Source organism: Chrysochloris asiatica, unplaced genomic scaffold (genome assembly GCF_000296735.1).
Source record: "Chrysochloris asiatica unplaced genomic scaffold, ChrAsi1.0 scaffold00008, whole genome shotgun sequence".
In the NCBI taxonomy this organism is placed as follows: Eukaryota; Metazoa; Chordata; class Mammalia; order Afrosoricida; family Chrysochloridae; genus Chrysochloris; species Chrysochloris asiatica.
In genome coordinates this window covers 21,352,937-21,373,179 of record NW_006408526.1, presented here as the reverse complement: position 1 = coordinate 21,373,179, position 20,243 = coordinate 21,352,937, and the positions used below count along the sequence as shown (strand labels likewise).

Sequence of the window (20,243 nt, the reverse complement as noted above, 5' to 3'; positions counted from 1 at the left end):
ACTGTGTGCTGAAGACCTGGGGAGTATTGGGGGGAAGGATTGCAGGGTATGTATGCCCTTAGTTGGTTGATGATGCACGGAGGGGATTGTAATCATGGCAATGAGATGATATACGATAGAATGAATGTAAAATTAATGTTCTCCCATGTAAACTATCACATAAATCACAATAAAACATTTAAGATAAATAAATAAATAAAAATGAAAAAATAAAAAGAAAGAAGGAGAAGACCAAAATGGGTATCTGAAGAGACTCTGAAACTTGCTTTCTAGCATAGAGATGCTAAAGCAAATGGAAGAAAAGAGGTGGCAAAAGAGCTGGACAGAAAATTTCAGGAGTGGCTCGAGAAGACAATCAAGTATTAAAATGAAATGTTCAAAGACCTGGAGTTAGAAAACCAAAAGGGAAGAACATGCTCAGAGTTTCTCAAGCTGGAAGAATTGAAGAAATAATTCAAGCTTCAACTTGAAATATTGAAGAATTCTATGGGCAAGTGATACAGAAAATATCGAAAGAAAATAGAAGGAAGACACAGAGTCATTTTTACTAAAAAGAGATGGTTGATGTTTAACCACTTCAAGATTTAGCATATGATTAAGAACCAATATTACTGAAGGGAGAAGTCCAAGGTGCACTGAAGGCATTGACAAAGAACAAAGCTTCAGGAATTGATGGAATGCAAATTGAAATCTTTCAACAAACTGCAGGACTGAAGGCACTCATTCATTTATACAAAGAAAGTTTTAAGACAGCTACCTGGCCAACTGATTGGAAGAGATTCATATTTGTGCCCATTCCAAAGAGAGGTGACCAAATGGAATGCGGAAATCATTAGGCAATATCATTAATATCACATGCAAGTAAAATTTGTTCAAGATAATTAAAAAACGACTGCAACAGTACATTGACAGGGAACTACCAGAGTTTTAAGCTGGATCCAGACCAGGACATGGAACTATCACTGTTGTCAGATGGATCTTGGCTGAAAGCTGAGAGTACTAGAAAGATGTTTACTTGTGCTTTAATGGCTATGCAAAGGCTTTTGACTGGATCATGACAAACTATGGAAAATGTAGTGAAGAATGGGTATTTCAGAACATTTAATTGTGCTCAGGAGGAACCTGTGCATAGATCAAAAGGCAGTCATTCAAACAGAACAAGGGACACTGAAAAGTTTAAAATCTTGAATGGTGTGCACAAAAGCTATATTTTTTCACCATACTTATCCAATCTGTATGCTGAGCAAATAATCTGAGAAATGGATTATATGAAGAAGAATACAGCATCAGGATTGTCAGAAGACTGATTAGCAACATGAGATATGCAGATGATTCAACTTTGCTTGCTGAAAGCAAAGATGACCTAAAATACATGAATGATAAGGATCAAAGACCACAGCCTTCAGTCTTGCACCTCAATGTAAATAAAACAAAAATCCTTATAAGTGGACTAATAAATAAATCATGATAATTGGAAAAAGGATTGAAGTTGTGAAAGGCTTCATTTTGCTTGGATTCATTATCAACACTCATGGAAGCAACAGTCAAGAAATCACACGACGTATTTCCTAGGAAATTCTGCCGCACAAGACCTCTTTAAAGTGTTCAAGAACAAAGATGGCAGTTTGAGGACTAAGGTGCGCCTGACCCAAGCCATGATGTTTTCAACAGCCTCACATGCATGTGAAAGTTGGACAGTGAATAAGGAAGACCGTAGAAGGACTGATACTTTGGAGAAGAATATTGGACTGCCAGAAGAACAAATAAATCTGAGTTGGAAAAGTACAGCCAGAAAGCTCCTAGATGGCCAGAACTTGTTTCTTCAGACATATTATCAAGAGGGACCAGTCCTTCTTGATGAGAATGACATCATGCTTGGTAAAGTGGAGGGTCAGTGAAAAAGAGGAAGACCCCTAATGAAATGGATTTGCACAGTGGCAGCAGCAGTGGGCTCAAGCATGACAATGATTGAGGGGATGACCCAAGACCGGACAGTGTTTTGTTTTGCTGTGCATGAGGTCACTATGAGTCGGAACCAACTCTAAGGCACCTAGCAACAATAACAACATAGAAGTTGAGACTAGTGAACTTCTCTTCATGGCTAGGTGTGGCGTACTCCTGTTCAAATTATCTGGCTAACACCAGTGGTATTTCTGTTGAGTAATGGTCTAAAGAATGTGTGTTTCTAAACTTTTGAAAAAGCAAAATCCGTACCAGTTGTCATGTAGTCGATTCTGAGACATGAGTGTCAGAGAGGAACTATGCTCTATAGGGTTTTCAATGGCTGAGTTTTCAGAAGTAGATCGCCAGATCTTTCTTATGAGGTGCCTCTGGGTGGACTTGACCTGCCAGACTTTCAGTTAGCATGCTGGGAAAAAACCCCAATAAACCAGAATCTCAAACTGCAGGCTTACCTTCAGGTCTTGTAGAAGGAACCGTTGGTTTCTCTGTAGCAGAAACAAAACCGAAAACAATTACTTTTCCATGTCATCTGAATAAAATCAACCAGAACATATAATTCATTTGTTTGTTCATTCAGTCATTCAAACAAGCTTTATCTAGTGATAAGAGACAACAGAACTGCATTAGTTAAGTCAAAAGAACCACTTCTGCACATAGACTAGAGAAACTGTACCAGAATCTGACCAGCTTTCTATGGCACTTTTCTTCTAAAATGCATTCTAAAGCTTTTAAAGATGGGAATTTCCAAATATATCCAAAAGTAGAGAGATTAGTGTCATGAAGCTCTATGTACCTATCATGAAGCTTCAACCACTGTGAACATGTGGTTAATTTCATTTCAATAATAAACCCACTCCTTACGTGGGTTCTTTTAGAGTAAATCCTGGATAGTTTATCAATTCGTATTGTGGATGTTTTAGGAAACAACACCCACTAATCTCCAAGCAGTGGAAATGGTTGAGGGGATAAGTGGATCACTAGGTAGCACCAAGACAGACTGGTGATTCAAGAACTTTGGCTTATTTAAAATATTTCAGGACCCCAGGAAAGTCAGGTTGCAAAGACAACCTACATTGGATACTTTTGCTCTTGACTGGGAGTATGCCATCCCCTTGTGTGCCTCTCTTATGCTGTTCAGATGCTATTGGTTCATAGGCACAGTGTCCTTCAGGAGAAGATGTTAACAATCACAGTCCCAGAGCCAGGATGGCAAGCCCATTCCCAAGTCTCATTCAGAAAGGATAGGAACTTTTAACGATCTCTCCATACATGTGAGTGTGTGTGTGTGTAGAGGTGAAGCACATCCACTTATTTATTTAAAAACCAAAATAAAACACTTACATCCCAATACACCCCATTGCTGTGGAGTTGCTTTCTGCACCATAGGGTTTCCGAGGCTGTAAATCTATAGAGTCAGACTATCACATCTTTCTGACACAGAGTGGCCAGTGAGTTCAAATTGCTGAAGTTTAAGTAAGCAGTCAAGTGTTTAAGCACTGAGCCACTAGGGTCTTTGATACTACTATATGAGAGGTACTGTCCTAACTTTCTAATAAAAAACAAACTTAATTATCCTCATAATCTTATGAGGTTGTTGTAATTGTTAAGAGCAGTCGAGTTGGTTCTGACTCCTAGTGACCCTGTATAGGATTTCTGAGGAGCCACCAGTGAGTTTGAACTGCTGAACTTACAATTCAAACAGACCTTGTGGTCCAGTGCTTATCCTACAGCACCACACTAGGATTCCAATCTTGTGAGGTAGATACTATTATTATTTTGTTTTAATATACAAGGAAACTGAGGTAAAGGGAGATTAATTTATCTAAGATCTCACAGCTAAAATGTAGCTAAACTGAGATTTGAACCAAATAATTTAAAATGCTAAGGACACAAACTCTTGAAGTAGGCAGGGGGGATACAACTGCAAATGAAAAATAGTCCCAACTTTCTAAGGAACTTACACTCTACAGCAGGGGTGGAGAATGTCCTGCCCAAGGGCAGTATAAGGACCACAGAATCATTTGGTCTGGCCATGCCAAGGCAACCACAGTACCAACCATCACATTAGGGATGAGTTAATTAAATGTCTGACCAAATATAGCAGGCTAATTTTCAGGCTGATAATTTTGTATGGTCCGTGAATGATGTTATAAAAATACAGATGGCCCTGGTCAGAAAAAATGTTCCCTATCCCTGCTCTATAGGATGGCTATAAAGCCTGAAAATACAAGAGAATGTTAATGAATACGACTTTTGTGATCTCTCATTACAATACATAGTGTATTTAATGACATTACATGATCTGTTCATTCTGCTGTCGCTTCATGGTTCAATCCATGGCAAGATTGCAGTAAATATGGTGCACGTTTACTAGCACTCCCATCAGTCCATGAACGTGCATCGGTACTGCAGCTGCTTCAGATGTTTGTCTCTGATCTTCACTGAATACACCTGTGCTTTTAACACACCCTAGAAGAAGTAAGCGGGGGTCCCAATCTGGATAGTATGAACACACTGTCAGAGCCAGCTTGAATGATTACCATTCACCAAGCCCCTTGTCACTCTGGAATAATGGGATGATGGTGTGCCATTCTGTTGGAACCCCACTCTGTGGCCTTTAAGCACAGTCATCAATTGGTCAAGCATAGCATGTTTCCAGACTGTATGCCAACCATGCAGTAAAGGGGACAAACTCTAAACAGTGTGCAGAGTCCTAGTGTGGCACTGTAGGATAAGCACTGAACTGCTAACTACAAGGTTGGTGGTTCAAACTAACCAGTTATTTGCTCCTTGGAAACCTTATACAAGGTTGCTATGAGTTGGAACTGACTCAATGGTACTAAGTGATAACAACAAAAGTTAAAGTGTGTGAGGTGCTATGATTCTTAAAGCAAGGCTCCCAGCCTAGTTTTGAGGGGCCCTGGAAGGTTTCCCAGAGGAGGTATTTTGTAACTTCTTAAGTTAAGTAATTTTAGATTTATGAAAATTTACAGAAACAGTATGAAAAATTTCCTTGTATCCTTTACCTATACATCTTCCATATGTTAATCATTTAACCATATTAATTTACTTAATTATTCATTATAGATCAGTGTCTTTTTTCCCTGAGGGTAAGTTACAGATGTTGTGGTTATTGTTAAATGCCATCAAGTCGATTCTGACTCAGAGCAACCCTATATAGAGTTCTGAGGAGAGGCTGGTGAGTTTGAACTGCTGACCTTGTGGTTCAAACAGACCTTGTGGTCCAGTGCTTATCTTATAGTGCCACACCAGGACTCCAAGATATGATGCCTATTTTTACTTCTAAATATTTCAAAGTGCATCAAAAGAGGGAGGAGGACATTGTCTTTCATAATCACAGTGATGGTGGTGCCCTGGAGTTGGCTCTGACTCATAGTGACCCCGTACAGGGTTTCTGAGGCTGTAATCTTTACAGGAGCAGAAAGTCTCATCTTTCTCCCGCGGAATAGCTGGTAGTTTCGAACTGCTAACCTTGAGGTTAGCAGCCTGACTCGTAACTACTCTGCTACCACAGCTCCTTATAATCACAGTGGACGGTAACAAAACCAATTACTGTTAAATGTCATTGAGTAGGTTCAGACTCACAGAGACCCCTGTATAGGGTTTCCGAGGAGCGGCTGGTGAGCTTAAACTGCCGATCTTGTGATTCAAATGACCTTGTGGTCCAGTGCTTATCCTACAGTACCACAACAAAACCATTAGAGCATGGTTAACAAAGCAAACAATAATAAACAAAAAAAATTAATAGACTCAAAGTCCCCAAGTAAACCACAGTAGATTGAAAGGGCAACATTTGCCTAGGGGTGAAGCTCAGAAGGTGGGAAGGAAAGGAAAGTAGACTGAATGGAACACAGGGAGGATGTGGGAAAGTGCTGTTACACTGTGAGGAGTACAGTCAAGGTGACAGAATAAACAGTGTCTGAATAGTTGAATGGAAAACCAACTTGCTCTCTAAACTTTCACTCAAATCACAACAAAATTAAAGATAGGTAAATACAAGTTTCAGTGTTTCAGAAAAAAAAGTCCCCAAATAAAAGGACATAGAAAAAAATTCGAAATTTCATATTTCAAAAAATTTAAATCGTAAAACTAATAAAAGGTAATGATGGAAAATCAGTTTGTAACAAGTGCCTTGCTTTCACTGCTCTGAAAAGGCAACCTGCTAAGGCAGTCGGAGCTTTGGTGGGCTCCCTGCCTGAGACAATGCTGTATAACTTTGGGGCAGATCACTCCAGAGAGTTCATCTGAGGTGATGAAGAGTAGACACGTCTCTCGCAACAAAACTGCTTAGAAAACGTAGTCAAATACAAACCATTTTAAAATGGCAGGATTAGTCGGTCCCAAACTGGATACAACTAACTAGTTGTTCTATTCCTTCCAGGAAAGAATGCAGAGTTGGGGCCAGGCAGTTGGCTTCTTGGTGGGTGAGAAACTTAAGGATCAAATATCACTTCACGTTTAGGACAGTTATGATGGAGGAGTCTGGGAAATCCCAGCCAAATGAGGCTATGCACTTGTAGTCAATTCAAAATCCCTAATCTATCTGGAGTCCTGGTATGGCACTATGGGATAATGCACTGACTTCAAGGTTGGTTTGAATCACAAGGTCGGTGGTTCAAACTTACCCCCCACTCCTTGGAAACACTAATACTAATTGTTATGAGTCTGAACTGACTCGACAGCACTTAACAATAGCAGTAGTTACCTCTAGCCCATTTTCCAAAGCCATTGGGAAGCCACCTGTCCTGATTTGCCTGGTTCTCCTCCCCACTGGCCTTATGTTTTTATTCTATTTCATCTCATGGATGGATAAAATATTAGGATGCCAGTGAGTGGATCCCAACTTGTAGTGAACCTAGATAGGGTTTCTGAGACTACAAATCTTTATGGGAGTAGACAGCCTCATCTTTCTCTTCTGGAGTGCCTGGTGGGTTTGACCTGTTGACCTCACAGTTAGCAGCCCATTGCCTAACTAAAATCGTTACCAGGGATCCTTACAGAAAAGGATGCTATAGACCATATATTAAGGTAAACATTTGACTAACTGATATTAGATATGAATTGTATCTAATTGTGCCCACTTACGTACGAATTTGATATAAAGATAGATTCAGGAGTAGAACTCATTTGTAATCTGGGGACTGCCTATATCCTATCATCTATCTCTTCTAGTCATTATGGTTTCCTTGTTGTTCTTAAGTGCCATTGAGTTGGTTCTGGCTCAGAGTGACCCTGTGTAGGGTTTCCGAGGAGCGGCTCGTGAGTTTGAACTACTAATCTTGTTGTTCAAACTGACTCCAGTACATCATCCTACAGCACCCCACCAGGACTCTTCTGTTTCCTTAAAGCCCCAGAAAACAATCTCACATAGCCACTAGAAGGCTTGTAGGAGCAAGGACCAGCTTCCTTTCATATTCCTTCTTTACTTCAAGCTCTGACAGCCAACCTCACGTATAGAAAGAATAGAGATTTGGGGTTGTTCATACAGAGGTCTTTTTATCTTCTGAAAGCTGTAGTAATTCTTGCTTTGGCATATATAAATCAGATCCTTTTTCTCCATCCTTTATCTCAACAACTGATGTCGCTTTCCTTTGCTAGAATGACTCCTCACTGAGGAAATGCCACTCCATTTCCCTGTATAAGAACTCCAAGTGTTTAGTATTGCTGGTATTTGCAACAAACTTTCCCAGAGAGACCATACAACAAATGTCTTGTCTTTAGCAACTGCTTATGAAATGAGGGAAGAGGTTGAGAATTCATTCACATAGCTTGGAGAGGATTCATTACCATCAGAATATTTGCAAATAAAATTATTCTTCATGCTGCATCGGTCATCATTCCACTGGAACATGTAAGGGCCCCCGATGCCATCAGGTGCTGATGGTTGATGGTACATGACCACACAGACTTCACTCCCACAGGATGGCTCATCCACATACCAGTTCCTGCAGGAAAGGGGTCAACAGTGAAGGATACGCCAGGACTTCAGAGCTTTTATTTTCCCATCAGGTTCTAGCCAGCCATGAACTTCAGATTCTGCTTCTGAACATGACATAGAGTAAAAGAAGAATGAACTGAAAGACTGTCAATAAGTAGAACCACACACTTTCTAATACAGATGTCACAATCGATCACCTGATACCACAACCTCGTTGAAGGGAGGGATATAATGCCATATGATACCTGCAAAGTAATTATAAGAATAAGCAACTAGCAGGGCCAGTCTGGGTGATCTGATTTATTATTTGCTTTTTGCTAATTGGGTTTTGTTTCCCCCCCCCCCCCAAAAAAAAAAAAAATTTGGAAAGAGATCAGTTGCACTGAGAAGAGGCATGGTTTATTTCATTCAGAGTTTGCCCTACCACCTCTGCTTGCTTTAACAACCACAGCTGCCTTCCTAATCCTGAGGGTGGGGTGGTGGACAACAGCAACAACCCATTGGCTCATGAGTTGATGCCAACTCATAGAGACCCTATGGGACAGAGTAGAACTGTCCAATAAGGATTTCAAGACTGTAAATCTTTAGGGATGCAGACTGCCACATCTTTCTCCTGCAGAGCGAGAAAGATGGGTTTGTAATCTGTTAGTAGCTGAGCGCTTGGTGGTGGTGATTATGTGCTGTGGAGTCAGTTCTGACTCATAGCAACCCTGTACAGTAAGTAGAAGGAAAGTCAAACATTGGATAAGACTTTCCATAGTGCAGAGGCTGTCAAAAGAGGTGAGAGGGTGGGACTCCTGTCTCATTGGGGGTCCACTCAGTCTTTTTCCATTTTTAGTTGTTTCCACCTGAGCAGGTGGATGATGCTCATCCCCTCCCTACCCTGCCATCAGCCTCTGCTGCTAAGTTCCTTGCCTTTTTCTCCCAGCTCTCTGAAAGGATGTAAAAGCTCTGTTACCTAGTGGTACTTGGAATTAAGTGCCTCTGCCACCAGGTTATTCTGAAAGTTTGGTGTTCCCTACAAGGGAGGATGGGGTGACTTTGTCTTGCTTACTTTAGACATGTCATCAGGAAAGAACAATCAGGGATAATTCAGAAAGATTTCAGGAGCAGATCAAAATTGCTTTAACTTTAGATCTAAGCCAGTTAGGATGGAGGAGTCTGGAAACCTCCAGCTGACTGAGACTATGAGCTTATGTTGTTGTTGTTGCTAAGTGCCATCGAGTCAGTTCTGACCCATAACGACCCTGTATCGGGTTTCCAAGGAGCAGGTGATGAGCTTGAACCACTGACCTTGCAGTTCAAACGGCTTTGCTGTCTGGTGCATACTTTCACCCCAGCCAATTCACAACCCTTAACGTATCTGGAAGCAAATGCCAATTGCATTTGCAAGGTATATGTAGAGGGTGCTCGTATTTGGTAAAATAGAGGGTCAGTGGAAAGGATGGGAACCCTCAATGAGTTGGACTGACACATTGGACATAACAATGAGCTCAACCATAGTACTGGACAATGTTTCATTCTGTTATATAAAGTCACCATTGCCAGTGGTGGCTGTGCATCACCGGGTCTGTTTTAACTCATAGTGATCAGATATAGGGGTTCCAAGGTTGTAAATCTTTACGGGAGCAGAAAGCCTCATCTTCCTCCCATGGAGTGACTGGTAGATTAGAACTATTGACCTTGCTTTTGGAACTTAGATCTCACCCTAGTCTCAGACTAGTTAGCTGAGCCCTGCATTTCAGTCTAGCTCTTACCAGAGCCTCTCCTCAGGAAAGAGGCAACTACTAGGCAGGCATCCTGGCAGCGCCTTACTTTGGCTTTGCTGGCATCCCATGTTGCTGCCTACAAAAAGGAAGACCTTTTACTGCTCCCTCTGGGTTGAATTTCCCAGAACAATAAGAGGCTGAGCTCTGTACCTCATTAGTTACCTCTAGCCCATTTTTCAATGCCACTGGCAAGTTGCCTGTCCTGACTTGCCTTGATCCCCTCCCCACTGGCCTTATGCCTTTACGTTATTTAATATTATGGATGGATAAAAAATTATGCCAAGCATATAGTTTCTGGACTTGAGCCAGTTTTCAGACTTGGAAGCCATAGATAAGAAAGGAAGGCCAAGTTCCCAGGAGGAAAGGGCCTGGAGGTGAACATGGTGATAGTTTCCCCTGGTGTCTGGGATAAGCACTGGACTGTGAACCCCAAGGTAGGCAGTTCAAACCCACCAGTTGCTCCTCGAAAACCCTATGCAGGGTTGCTATAAGTCAGAACTGACTTGATAACAATGAACAATAACAGCATTCTTCCCCCAAAGGGATGTAGAGCCATTTACTCAGGCAACTGCACACTCAGAAAAGGAGTAGAGCTGAATATTACCATGCAAGTTGACACTGATACCTGAAGACATAGTCATCAAGTCTTCCAATGGAGTGGGGTCATACTGAGGCCAGTTCTTAAATAGAGCTCTGGTTCAGACCCAGCTCAGAAAAGAACTCACCCAGTGGTCATTCCCCAGTCTCAAAATATATGAGTGAACTTGGAAAAATTCCACTGTCTTTTAACTTCATTTTTCCATGAAGCTCCTCAAATAAATACATATATGGTAGTTGGTACACTCCCATATTGGTTCCTTAGCCTATGGGGAAAGAGCTATCATAGTGGAGAAGGTCAAATGGAGGCCTCTGAAATTGCACTCCTTTCTTCCCAACCCACAGCAAGATATTGTTGTTATTGTTAAATGCCATCGAGTCGATTCTGATCTACAGCGACTCTGTATAGGGTTTCCAAGGAGCAGTTGGTGAGCTTGAACAGCTGACCTTGCAGTTCAAACAACTTTGCAGTCCAGTGCATTACCCTACAGTGCCACACCAGGACTCCCCATAGCTAAATAGTGGTAAATAAAAAACAGGAAGGTGACGCCCTTAAAAGCCTAAAGAATGTAGAGGTAGTGGTCCTTATCCCATTGCCACCACTATCATTAAGTCTATTCTGACTCATAGTAACCCTTTAAGTAGAACTGCTCCTTAGGGTTTCTGAGGCTATAAATCTTTATGAGAGCAGACAGTCTTATCTTTCTCCTGTGGAGTCACAAGGACTTTGTGATTAGTAGCCCAATGCTTTATTCACTAGTCTGATTCCTGTAAAACGCAGGAAGATTAGGAACAAGAAGTCCTTGGATAGAGTGATATGAACAGAGAGAAGAGAGTGGGCATAAAGAAAATATCTCCTATAACATGTTAAAGCTCCCTAGAGAACATCTATCATGGAAAAGGCACTAAAACAACCAAAAGAATAAAATGACTCAGCCAACTGACATCAGACAGCCTTTAATCAGCCACCTCAATGCTGGCACAACAGATGCATGAACAGAGTAGTCATGGTGGCAGGGATGGAGGTTAGGTACAAGCCCAACAGCAGCTAGCAACACAGGTCAATGCAGAAATCCTGATAAAGCGCCAACCCAGCATTTGATGGCAGGTTGAGTACATTGAACATTTTCTACCCTGAAAGGGCAATGATTCATTTGGGTAGGAATAGACACACATCTGATCTCAGGGCCTTAACTAGCACCACTATCCAAGGGCTTACACAGTAGTTGACCTATCAACACAGAGTCCCAAATAGAATCTCATCAGATCAAGGAACTTACTTTATAGCAAAGGAGATGTGGGAGTAAACACTTGATCATGAGATTTACTGGTCATATAACTTTGTACCATCATGAAGCTGCCAGCCTGACACAGTGATGGAAGGCTGCTGAACACAAAGCTGAAGTACCAGCTTACAGGCAATGCTTGAGACAAATGGAGCATCATTTTCCAAGATGCAGTGTACTTTAAGTTAATGACCTTTGTATAGGCCAGTGTCCCTAAGAGTAAAAATACATGAGTCTGTAAATCAAGGAGTACCAGCAGGACCTCACTTAACCATGACTACTAGTGAATGACTTAGAATTGGTTTCCAAAGGAGGAATACTTCTGTTAGAAGGTACAGCAAGAGTCTTACTGAACTGTAAGCTATGGCTACCACTTGGGAATTTTGAGATCTTTGTGTTCAGGGACTGACCAGCAGGCAATAAGAGGAGTTGCTATCTTGGCAGGCGGTAACTGACTCCAATCATTATGCCTGCTCCCTTATGTCCATTATAGGCAGGGAGAAACATATTGGACATATAGGCAGTTGATCTATTTGGATACCTCTTGTAGCTCACTTCTCCACTTTTGATGGGAAATGGAAAACGACAGTCACTCTAGTCTAAGTAGTTGGAAGGTGACTGTGGCTCCAACTCTTCAGGGATGAGAGTTATAGATGAGACTGTGTCATGCTACAAGTTAAGCCACAAAGACCAGCAGAGGGTGAAGGGGATCTAGAATGGATGATAGAAGAAGAAGATCAGTATTAATTGTAACCCTGAGATCAGATGCAGGATTGGAGACACTTGTTTATACTTCTAACCTTCCTCTTCTAACTTTCTCCTAGGTAAAGGCCTACTGGAATCCTGGAGGAGCTACACTCCAAACATCTATGAAGCTCTGGATCTGAGGAGTGTTATGGTCGGGCATTAGCATAATGTTGGACAGATGGTGTACATGCTGCCTTCATGTAAAAGGTAAATATTTTAATCTGCATTTTTTGACTGGTAACAATTTAAATGATTTTTCCATATGACTGTTTACCAACTAACTTCCTGTTTCCTGAACAAAGTCTGTTCAGTCTTTTGATTTTTCATCTTTTGGCGTCTCAGTGTTCCATTGATTTATATAAACTCTTTGTCAGTTTTTTACAAACTTCTTTCTAGTCTTATGTTTACTATTTAATTTAATTGATATTATTTTGATTTACAGAGTCGAAAAAGTGTTTTAAGTCGTGTCTGTCCATCTCACCACATTTCTTGGGAAGGGATAATAGCAATGCTGTAATGTCAGGGTGGGGTGTGAAGTTCTGGTGCTGTGGGTTTTGGACGCTTCCACAAACTTCAGTCTTCCTGAAGACACCACTCTTGACCCACACAGTGCATTAGATCTTGACTCTGACTTCCTGCTCACCCTATTCCCCTGAGGTCTTGAATATTATCCTGAGTCTTAGCCCCATAGACCTTCAATCTCTCAGGTGAGGTCCTAGCACAAATGGCTTGATTATCATTGTTTTTAAGTGCTATCAGTCAGTTCTGACTCATAGTAACCCTGTATAGAGTTTCTGAGAAGCAACTGGTGGGTTTGAACTACTGATGATGTGGTAAGCAGTCCAGTGATTATCCTATAGCATCACACCAGGGCTCCAAATGGCTTGATGGTGGTGGTGGTGGTGTGTCGTGGAGTCAATTCTGACTCACAGTGACCTTGTATAGGGTTTCTGAGGTGGTAAATCTTTACAGAAGCAAAAAGCCTCATCTTTCTTCCACAAAGTATATGGTGCATTTGAACTGCTGACCTTGTAGTTAATAGCCCAACACATAACCCACGATGCTTTCAGTGCTCCTAAATGGCTAGATTGTTGTAGTTAAGTTCCATTGAGTGGCTTCCAGCCCATAGTGACCCTGTATAGCGTTTCTGAGGATAGAACTACTATATTTAAGCACTGTAAATCATCAAAACAATACTTCTGGTCTACACCTGCTTGAAAAGGGCATTTTTGTGCATCAGTTGGGCCCAAATCAAAGCCGCATTCACCAACTTCACTGTACTGCTGTTCCAATGCTAGTACCCTCTCAGGCTCTACCTAACTGGGCCTTCGCTTCCTCATTGGTCTGGCACTGTGGAGCCAGCCTGCCACCTTTAAACAAAATGGATTGTGCTAAAATACACACCACATAAAAGTTGCCATTTTAACCATTTTGAAGTGTGCAATTCAGTGGCATTAGTCACATTCATGAGGAGCCCTGATGGCATAGTGGTTACGTCCTTGGCTGCTAACCAGAAGGCTAACAGTTTGAATCCATCCATAGATGTGGTGGGTTGCTTCCATAATGATTGACAGCCTTGGAAACCCTATGGAGTAGTTCTACTCTGACCCATTGGGTTGCCAGCAACAGTTTTGGTTTTTCACACTCACAGTGTTGTGAAACCATCATCACTCTCTATTTTTAACACTTTGTCATTATCCTGGACAGAAACTCTATCCTTTAAGCAGTAGCTTCCCACTGTCCCCTCTCCCTAGTTCCTGGTACTTTCCGGCTTTGTGAATATGCCTATAGCAGATATTTCATATAAGTGGGATCATGCAATATGTGCTCTTTTGTGTTTGGCTTATTTTACTCAGCTTAATATTGTAGCAGAGTAAGTTAATGCTCTTGGCTGCTAACAGAAAGCTTGGAGGTTTGAGTAAACCCAGAGAAGCCTTGTAAGACAGAACTAGAGAGTTACTTAGGAAAAAAATCAATCACTGAAAAGCCCAGTAGAGCACAGTTCTACTCTGACCCACATGGGTTTGTCATGTGTTAGAATCAACTGGATGGCAACTGCTGGTGGTAATATTGTAGCATGTGACTTCATACCTTTTTATAGTGTTGTTACTAAGCATCATTGAGTTTGTTCCAACTCATAGTGACCCAGTATAGGGTTTCAAGGAGCAGCTGGTGAGTTTGAACTGCAGACCTTGTAGTTCAAACTGGTCTTGTAGTCCAGTGCTTTATCCCACAGTGCCGCACCAGAATTCCATTCCTTTTTATTGCTGAATAATATTCCATTATACACTACACACAGTTGATTCTCCTTATTCATGGATTCCATATTTGAGAATTTGCCTACTTGGTAAAATTTATTTATGAGCTCAAAATCAATAGTTATAGTCATTTGCTAGGCATTCAGAGACACCTGAGAGGGAACGTGAGTCATCTTTTGTCATGTTTGTGGTTAATTCTGTGTTCTGGGAGACTTTATAGAATATTGTTATTACTGTTAAGTGCCACCAAAACGGTTCCGACTCATAGTGACCCTGTATAGAGTTTCCAAAGAGTGGCTGGTGAGTTTGAACCACCAACCTTGTGATTCAAACTGACATTATGGTCAAGTGCTTATCCTAAGGCGCCTCACCAGGATGCCTTATAGAACATAGCTATGATGAAGGATGAGAATGAACTGGGCCACATTTTATTTATCTATCCATTGATGGACATTGGGTTGTTTGCTATTGCGAATGCTGCTGCTATGATTGGTACCAACCATATTGGTACCAACTTGAATCCCTGCTTTCAAGTTCTTTGGGTATATACCCAGCCTGGCTCCTTTCTGAGTTATGTCATGTGAGTCAGCCATTGTGGATTCCACACACTTACCTAAATTTTGATGTGCTGCCATCAGTCCAAGTATAAAGGTCCTGGCAGGGTGTGTTATTACTTTGCTTTTCCTCACGCCTCCTGAGCCCGATCCAGAAATCGCCATCCGAAGCCAAGAGGTCCTCAATGAACTTTTGTATCAATCTCTGTTCATCTTCAGACTCGATGCTGACTAGCTGGCCCTCATCCCTTCTGCAGGTTGCTCTGGCTTCCTCAAAGTTCAGTCTTCGAGAAGCATCATGGAAGTAAATCACTTTATAACAAGGCCTCCGAGTCCCTCCCCGGCAGACTGGCTGCCCTAGAGAAGAAAGAAGTCAATCTGTTTCAGCGTCCCCAAAAGTATACCAGGGTAGGAATGCTTGGAGCTATGGAAACACAGTATGACTTGGCAGGTATCCTGATTACTCATCAATGGAATGATAAAATGTCACTTAGGGGTCCTAGAGCAATTATTACCCCTTCCAGCATGGAGGCACAGTAATTGCAACTCCAATCCCAGTACAGTGTAGGGACTTCATGTTTTGTTTAGCAGAGTTTTTTTTTTTTTTGCTCTTGTTTGAAAGAAAGGTAGATGAATGTGAGTCATCTTTTGTCACATTCCTAACAAGGCTAATTCAGTGTTCTGGAAAGCTTTATGGAACATAATTACAGTGAAAAATGAGAATGGACTTGACCATTGCTAATCTATCCATCTATTGATGGACAGTTGGGTTGTTTCTATTTCACTTAAATATATACAAATAAGTCTTTCATGCCATTAGGGACTCTCAGAGGACACTGTGGCTTCAGGTGAGTTAACTGGTGATTCCTTCATGTAAGAGAGGCAATCTAGAGTCAGGTGTGGTTTTCTCTCTCTTGGAACCTTCTTCCTATGTAGCAGGATTGAGCATTCACTCAGTCTTCGGTGTAACCCAGGAAACCTGGCAACACAATGTGCTAAGTATTAGGCTGCTTTAGGTCAGTGGTTCGAACCCATCAGCAGCTCCACAGGAGAATGATGAGGCAATCTGCTTCTGTAAAGATTTACAGTCTCAGAAACCCTATGGGACAGTTCTATTCTGTCACTATCAGTTGGAACCAAGCCAATGTTAGTGGGTTTGGCTTTATTTTTAAGGGCTTTTCATTTTCATACATACTTTATTTCATTGAAACCTCAGAGTAACTTCCAATTGTAGATATTGTTGTAAGGAGTTCTGGTGGCACAGTGATTAAGTGCTTGGTTGCTAACCAAAAAAACTTGATGGTTCAAACCCACCAGCCGCTCCATGGAAGAAAGCTGTAGCAGTCTGCTTCCATAAAGATTTACAACCTCAGAAGTCCCGCAGAGCAGTTCTCCTCTGTCCTGTAGGATTGCTATGAGTCAGAATTCGACTCAACAGCAATGTGTCTGGTTTGGTTTGGTTTGAGTTTGCAGGTATTGTTTATGAGAAAACTGAGGCTCAGAGAAATTAAGTTAACTGGCTAAGGTCACACAACGATCAGCAGCACTGCCTGAGTTACAACTCACATCGAATTACAAAGTCATGCCAGTAACTACTAAACTATACTGCTCCTTCCAGCTCCACCCCAGGGTCAGCCTGCACTGGGAACCCATGAAGGCCTGGAGACCATTTCAGACAAATGGATGGGGTGCTACTGAACAGTGAATAATAAATCACTCACCAGTGCACACTGCTCTAGCTTGTGTCTGGGTGACAGGAGTCTTGCTATGCCAGAAATAGTAGCATCATTACTCCTTTGCTGAATCAACACTGATTGAATGTATGCTCTGTGCCTGACACTGTGCTGGATGCTGGGGAAACAGAAACAAATACCAGTTTCCACCCCACAGGAGCACACAGCATTGGTTTCTGAAGTGTGCAAAAGTGAAACCGAATTTCAACCAGGGGAGTAGTCCCTGCAATTTGAGAGTCAGATTGTAGACTGTGGGTATAAATTGCTGTTGAAGAGTGAGGGATAGGGGTTTGGTTTGGGGGAACCTCTTTCCAGTCCTCCTGGAATGTTCACATTTCCCTAACTTATTTTGCAGTGTTTAGGCAGCCAGATGGCATTCATTCTCCAAATTCTCAAGAAACCAGGGCAAAAAGCCACAGTTAACTGCATTGTTGATGATAAATGGGAATAGAACACAAAGATAATACAGAAAGCTCTTGTGAATCTTTTATTTTCGATTTCTCTCATCAATTGTATATAAATTCTAACAAGTAACAAGTGATAGAATTTGCATGTTTTCCTATTTCCTTGGGATCCTTCTGTGTTTGCTGCTAATAGAGAAACTCTAAATGGTCCACCAGCAACTTTTTTGCAGGCTTCATCTTTCTCTCAAGGAGGCTGGTGGGTTTGAACCGCAGCTCTTGTGCTTTGCAGTCCAGTGCTTATCCTACAGAGCCAGTGAGCTTTCACTAGCAAATTATTGTTGTTGTTATTAAGTGCTGTGGAGTCAGTTTCAACTCATAATGACTTTGTATAGGGTTTCTGAGGCTGTACATCTTTGTGGGTCCAGAAAACCTCATCTTTCTCCAGACCAGCAAATGAGGAGGCCTCAAATAGTAAGACATTCTCACCAAAGAGGTATTTCCCTGAGGTTGGGAACCACCACTAGCGAGGCTGGGACTAGAAGCTGGGAAAGAGACTGGGCCAGCTTAAGTGATTCCTTAAAATGAAAAATCAATCTCACTACTCTAGAGTCCATTCGGACTCCTAGTGACCCTAGAGGACAGACCAGAATTGCCCGGTAGGCAGGTATCTTTATGTAAGCAGACAGCTACATCTTTCACAGAGCAACGGGTGGGTTCGCCCCTCTCCTTTCAGCATCATCCGAGCTCCCTTGTGATGCCTTAAAGGGACTGTAAGTTTAAGGGGCTGCAAGCAGCAAAGGAGAATGGTGAGAAAGAGGAACCCGCTAACCTGTCCACCTGCATAATAGAAGCAGTTGAATGGTATTGTCTGACTCTGAGGGGACATAACGTTTTAATTGAATCCCCTGTGTGGTCCCAGTCTGGCCACACATCCCGAGTCAGGGGGAGGATACCAGAGTGAGCTAGAGATGGAAGGAGGTCCAAGGACGCATCTGGTCTCTCTGCCTTCAGGAAGTGTCCTTTCATCTGCAGGAAGGGGAAGGGAGGGCGGGCCTTCTGCTCCCCACCCCCTAGGATGGAACCTACGTAGTTTTAACCAAGCAGTTCAAATCAGTTGCCCTCCGCCTTTACAGTCTCGCGCCCCACCCCCATCGTGAAACCAATGTTAGATTCTTTAAATAAAGCTTCTCAGGCGGGATAACTGAAGAGTGGAACAAGTTCCCATCTTCTTATGTTCCGCTTGGCTAATGTGCCGGCGCCCGCGTTCGGGGCCTGAGAGAGGGTCATGGACATTCTCCCCACGGTATGCATAACAACTGGAAAGGCAAGAAGACACAAAACTGTACCTCCTCTGAGGTCCAAGTCCGAGGCTGCAGTGACACGCCAGGAGGAAGGAAGCAAAGAGAGTCATTGTCTGAGTCAGGCGGGACTTCTTTCCCGATCTCTACCAAACCAAACCGAACCCACTGCCGGCCAGTCCATTCCGACTCATAGCGACCCTACAGGACAAGGTCGAACTGCTCCACGGGGTTTCCAAGGCTGTCATCTCAGTTTGCGCCACACCAGAACTCCAGTCTTTACGGGAAGCAGACTGCCACACTTGCTTCTGCGGAGCCGCTGATGGGTTTTAACTACAAAGCAACCAGGACTCAAGTTTCCCAATCTTTGAGCGCTTTCATTCCGGGCTTTGGAGCCCTTGCGAAGCTACCAGTAATGAATAACAAGCAGGGTTCCTACAGCACCCACCGCTGACCCTAAAGCTCCGCTGCCCCCACGGCCACGGGAGGTGGGAACTAGCTGGTGAGCCCGCTCCGCGAGGGTCTCGGGGACTCCCACGCCACACTCTTTGGAGATGCCCACTGGAGCAAGTTTGTAAACTGCCCCATCCCGCCTACATCTGCCTATCCCCGTAACCTTATACCGGGACCGGACTTTGAGTGCTTGGGGACACGCATGGAAATGGGCAGCCTAGGGAAACTTGGGCTCAGGCATCCGGCAATTGCTCCCTCGGAAGCTGGGCGCGCCGGAGTGGGGCGGACTGTGCTACCCTCCTCCCACCAGGCGGAGGGCCAGAAAAGAGGCGCGGTGACCCACAGAGGGTCGTCGGCAGAATGTATGCAGCCAGAGCCTCAGTTCAGCCCGCAAGCATCAGCCCAGCCCTCCAGCCTCCGCCCCAGCGCTCTCACTCACCGCTCAGCAAGCGGCCAGACGCGCCCCCAGGCCCTGCCAGCACCACCATCAACAGCATTGCCAGCAGCGGGGTTCGAGGCTGCATGATCCAGCTCGGAAGCCACCTAAGATTCTTGGGCGCCACCGTAGTGGAGTAGGAGAAGAGCCCTGCGTGCGCTATAGCTGAAATGGTGTTGGCTGCAGCAACATCGCCGGAGGACCGACCGACTGGGCACTGGGAAGAGGCGGGGTAGGCGCAGAGCCAACCGGCCAACCCCTCCGCCCCCTAGGACGTCACTGCGGGGAGCACAGCCCTGCGGACTGGTTTTTCCCAGCAGAGCCGCCTCCTCCACCACGTTGGCCTCACGGGAGCTAGTTGCAGAGGGAGCCATTCTCCTACCCCTAGGAGTCCTAGAGTGGCGCTGCGGGGTAATGCGCTGGACTGCAAAGTCGGTTTGATTCCCTAGGTCGGCGGTTCAAGCTCACCAGCCGCTCCTCTGAAACTTTATACAGGGTCGCTATGGGTTGGAACCGACTTGAAGGCACTTAACTACGACAACAACAAAGCTTTCCAAGGAGATCAAGAATTTGCCCAGTGGTTACGAATCGGGCTGCTAACCACAAGGTCAGCCATTGGAAACTACCAGCGGTTCCACGGGGAGAAAGATGAGGCTTTCTGCTCCCTTAAAATTTACAGCCTCGTAAACACTGCAGGGTCACTATGAGTCGGAACTGATTCCACGGCACATAACAACCACAACCCAGTCCTCAGTGTTGGCTCCCTCTTCTAAATCCCACAATTATT

The 20,243-nt window shown here is 43.3% G+C and overlaps 1 protein-coding gene across 1 annotated transcript in view; it reads right to left on the bottom strand.

Annotated features, from left to right (window-relative positions):
* LAYN (layilin) overlaps window positions 1–19,544 on the bottom strand; it is a 32,907-nt gene extending 13,363 nt beyond the window's left edge. The window contains 6 exon segments of the mRNA XM_006833966.1: window positions 233–253; window positions 2,404–2,447; window positions 7,771–7,928; window positions 15,192–15,489; window positions 18,616–18,639; window positions 19,460–19,544. Coding sequence (XP_006834029.1) covers window positions 233–253; window positions 2,404–2,447; window positions 7,771–7,928; window positions 15,192–15,489; window positions 18,616–18,639; window positions 19,460–19,544 — 630 coding nt within the window.
* Between the last annotated feature and the right edge of the window lie 699 nt (window positions 19,545–20,243).